A 4182-nucleotide genomic window follows, 5' to 3' on the forward strand; every position below is an offset into this window, starting at 1 on the left:
GCAGGTACTTGGACCCACAGCAGAGTATGGGGCGGGAGGATGCGGGGGAGATGGAAGGGAGCAGGTACTTGGACCCACAGCAGAGTATGGGGCGGATGATTGGGGGGAGATGGAAAGGAGCAGGTACTTGGACCCACAGCAGAGTACGGGGCAGGATAATGGGGAGTAGATGGAAGGGAGCAGTCACCTGGACTCACAGCAGAGTACGGGGCAGAATGACTGGGGGGAGATGGAAGGGAGTAGGTACTTGGACCCACAGCAGGGTACGGGGCAGGATGACGGCGAGGAGATGGAAGGGAGCAGGCACCTGGACCCACAGCAGAGTGCGGGGTGGAAGGATGGAGGGGAGATGGAAGCAGAGCCAGGGGAAGGAGGACGTGTCCTCACACTTGTCACTGGGCATCCTGAGTGGGCCAGCGCAAGTCAGAATGGGGCAGAGGCTGCTGTTTGTCCTTGCTCTCCCCTCACCCCTTCTTTCTGTTCTTTGTTTCGGGGCCCCAGTCTGCCTGACTCCTGGCCTCTGTTTCACTTTTGTCCTGTGATTGGGACCCCCTGGTCTGCACTTCAGCACAACTTCAGATCTCAGAACCAAAGCTGACCCAAGGCAGGAACTTCCTAGCCCCACTAGTCAGCTGATTAATGAGACCGAGGGGAAGCCGCTAGTGGGTTCTGGGCAGAAGCAGATTTACAGCTTATGCACCAAGGTTCTTCATGTGTGTGAACTTCTTCCAAATCCCTGTACCTAATTTTGTATTCATAATTGTGTATATTTTCTTCTTAAAGAGAGATCCCCTTCACCTTAATTCCATAATCTTCAGAGTCCTACAAAACCCGAGTCTGGCCCTGGCTCTGGTATGTATATTTTGCTCCCTGATAAAAGTAGGAGACGTGCAAACAGAACCCACACCCTTTCTTTCCTGCTTCGGAATGTCCTGATGGGATATGATGTGATGTGTGGAGCTGCAGCAGCCATCTTGTGACCTTGAAGAAAGCCAAGAGCATTGCAGAAGAGCTGGCTTGGGGCGTGAGATAATTGAGTTGCTGGATTCAGCAATCCTGGAATTGCCTGCCTCCAGACTTCTACTTATGTGGGATAGTAAATCCTTTTTGTTTCAGCCACATTTATCAAAGGGGCCGTGATTTATAACCAAGAGCGTCTTAACGGATGTCTCAAGGTCTCCCAGCACTGCATTTCATCACTCACTGGAAGGCCCAGCATCTTCATGCCAGACGTGTGGCTGCTGAGACACCATGTTTACTTTCACTGAGAGGATTCAGGGCTGAAGCTGCTTCCCCAGCACCTGTCACACCCTACTGCTGGGGGCCAAGACCTTTCTCGATGGAATTGAGATGGCACCTCATTAGTCATCCAGCATCTCCATAGTGACCTCTGGCCCTGCACTCCCCTACCTAAGCCTGTTTTCCACCAAGATGCCCGGATCACCTCTGCCCTCTTACACCCTCCCTCCCTTCCACCCCGTCTCTCAGCACAGGCGACTTCAGCTAAAGACCACGAAGTAAAGACGGATGCAAATAGCCAGCTAAGAAATGACTGACGGCTGTGAATTAACCTTCAGGGCATATTTGCTTTTAAAAATTCAAAGCAATTCTGCCAGAATTTTATAAACTGAAAAAAGTTCAAACAGTAAGCCCTTTGGTGAGATCTGGAAGGCTGGCATTGTGGAATACAGTGAGACCGGTGACTTGCTTGACTACATATGTGCTCTGTATGAGGTCCTGAGCCAACCACTCTAAGTGATGATTTGGTGATCCCAACCTAACCTCACTCCAGATGACCTCACATGGTGTGATGAAGCGATGAGAAGCATTTTGGATTGTAGAGGAGAGGTCGTTAGGGAACAGAGGGACCCTCACCTTGTAAACCACGTGGCAGAGAAGCCATAGCTGCCTGAGGAGGGCCTCGCTGGCCTCTGCTCTGAGCAACTCACACTCCTAATCGGATCTGCTCTCTTCTCAGTTCCTTGGTGCCAGGTGCTTCTCTCTGTCTGAGAGTGCCCAGAAGTCACGCAGTCCTCCTGCATGACTGAGGTTCATGTCACACAATCCCCATTTTCCCATGCCCATGTCCCAGACTCCCACTCACCTGCCCAGTCAGCCTCCCTGCTGGTCATCACCGGCCCGCCTCCCAGGGCGGCTACCAACAGTCTGAGGTCTTCCACTTGGTTGGCCTCAACCAGCTACTCTCATGTACCCTGGAGCCTGATCTACTAGGTTGGTGCAAAAGTAATTGTGATTTTTGCCATATACTGCAATTACTTTTGAACCAAGCTAATAACTGCAACCTACCTTCAAATTCCTAAAATAAGCCATGCTGTCTTCAGGAATGAACTGTAAACATCACTTGACCATAGACTCCCCTAAAGGGCAGGGCCTTCCCGCCATGGCCTGATATCACAAGCTGATGCCAGAGCTGGGGGAGCTTAGCGTCCAGGCCAGCCAGGAGGAGGCTGTGGAGGTCATTCAGGCCTCCACAGGTCCAATTAAAGATTGGAACAAAAATGCATGATAATCTCCTCTGAAAGATCAAATTGGCACGCTGGGGACTCGCAGTCTCGTTTGCCAAACATTTCTCTTGAAGGTGAAAGCTAGCTGAGCCTCTCCTTGCTTTTGACTGCCCTTGAGCAATTGCTTTGGTTCACAGTAATTGTTCCGCTTTCAAGCAAACAGGTTACATTGTAAGCCCAGTAATCGAGTTAAGGCCCGTTTGTTAAAACACAGGGAGTCTGGAGCCACGAAGTCTAAATCATGACTCTGGGTTCACATCTACAGTTGTGTCTACAAAGTTACCCGATCAAGACTTTTGATTCTCTAAAGAAAGACATAATGCAACCAATGATGCCTACATGAAAAAATCTTTTATGTGTAAAAACTTGAGTAACTATTATTTCACGTTGGACTGTTTTATAGAATTTGCATTGTGAATAAATTGGTGCATATTTCATAATTACCTCAGTTATGAACCAGCCTTCATCAGCCACTAAAGTCAAAGGAGAGACAAACTTCCCTTTCTTGTAATAGAACCTGCTTGGGATGGCTTCTTTCTCATAGACAGTCATGTGTTCCACTGTGCTCAGCTTGTTATATACCTGTAAGGAAAATCAAGAGTGATCAGTTTCACTCTCTTAAATATGTGTGAATATTTACTGGAGCTAGGGGAGAGGAGAACTTACGTATAAGACCAAAGAAAGAAATTGCCAAATACATGATAGACTTGAATACGTAAAAACAAAAAACTTGTGTGTCTCAAAAAGCCAGGTGGCTTTATCCAGGAAGGCTGAAGATCCACATACTCTCTGACCTAAGAAGTTGACTGTGAGGAACAGAGTGAAATCCTCAAGCCTGTGCACCTGTAGACATGTGGACCAATGAACCCTGCAAACTGGAACAGCCCAAATGCCCAGCGATAGTGGGGGAGAGAAAGAATTCATGGTGTGGTTCTGTAATGGAATACTCTACAGCACTGAAGACGAATGAATTATAGCTACAAACACTCCTGGAAGATTCTCAGGGATCTCAGCTTGAGGGGGGAAAAGAAAGTTGCTGAAAATACAGACAAAATTATTCCAATTCTATATTTCTTATTATAGTTTGAGCAACTACAAAACTAAACAGCATATATGGTAAAACTGTAAAGAGAAGTTTTAATAATTTAAGACAGTGGTTTCCTCTGAGGGGGCAAAAAGGGGGATTGGGTCTGAGAAGGACATACAGATGTCCCAGGTAATGGTAATGTTCTATTTCTCAAGTGTTGTGAGTATAAAGGGTCTGCTGTAACATTACCCTTCACACCTCATTCATTTTATAATAACGTCGAAATGCCCATGCTCTAATATTATTTATGTCTAAACTCCCATGCTGATTTTAAAAGGAAAGTAAGAAATTGGTCTACCTAATATTAAATATCACAAAGATCGAAAAAGATTTGTTCTTTAACTTGACCTAGAGCCTATCCTACTTGCACATGAATCTTCAAAGCACTAGTAATTGTTTGCCATTAATTACATTGCTAATTTCATGATGAAGATGCCAACTTGGTACATACTTTGTACATCTGTCTGCCTCAGCCTCCCAAAATGCTAGGATTATAGGCTTCAGCCACCGAGTGTAGCCTTGTACATATTTCTTTTTCTTTTTCTTTTTTTCTTTATATATATATATATA

General features: G+C 46.2%; 1 protein-coding gene across 1 annotated transcript in view; it reads right to left on the minus strand.

Annotated features, from left to right (window-relative positions):
• ENPP6 (ectonucleotide pyrophosphatase/phosphodiesterase 6) overlaps positions 1-4182 on the minus strand; it is a 131174-nt gene that overhangs the window by 28102 nt on the left and 98890 nt on the right. The window contains exon 6 of the mRNA XM_012000153.1: positions 2970-3107. Coding sequence (XP_011855543.1) covers positions 2970-3107 — 138 coding nt within the window. The remainder of the gene's footprint in view (positions 1-2969; positions 3108-4182) is intronic.

Source organism: Mandrillus leucophaeus, unplaced genomic scaffold (assembly GCF_000951045.1).
Source record: "Mandrillus leucophaeus isolate KB7577 unplaced genomic scaffold, Mleu.le_1.0 Scaffold62, whole genome shotgun sequence".
In the NCBI taxonomy this organism is placed as follows: Eukaryota; Metazoa; Chordata; class Mammalia; order Primates; family Cercopithecidae; genus Mandrillus; species Mandrillus leucophaeus.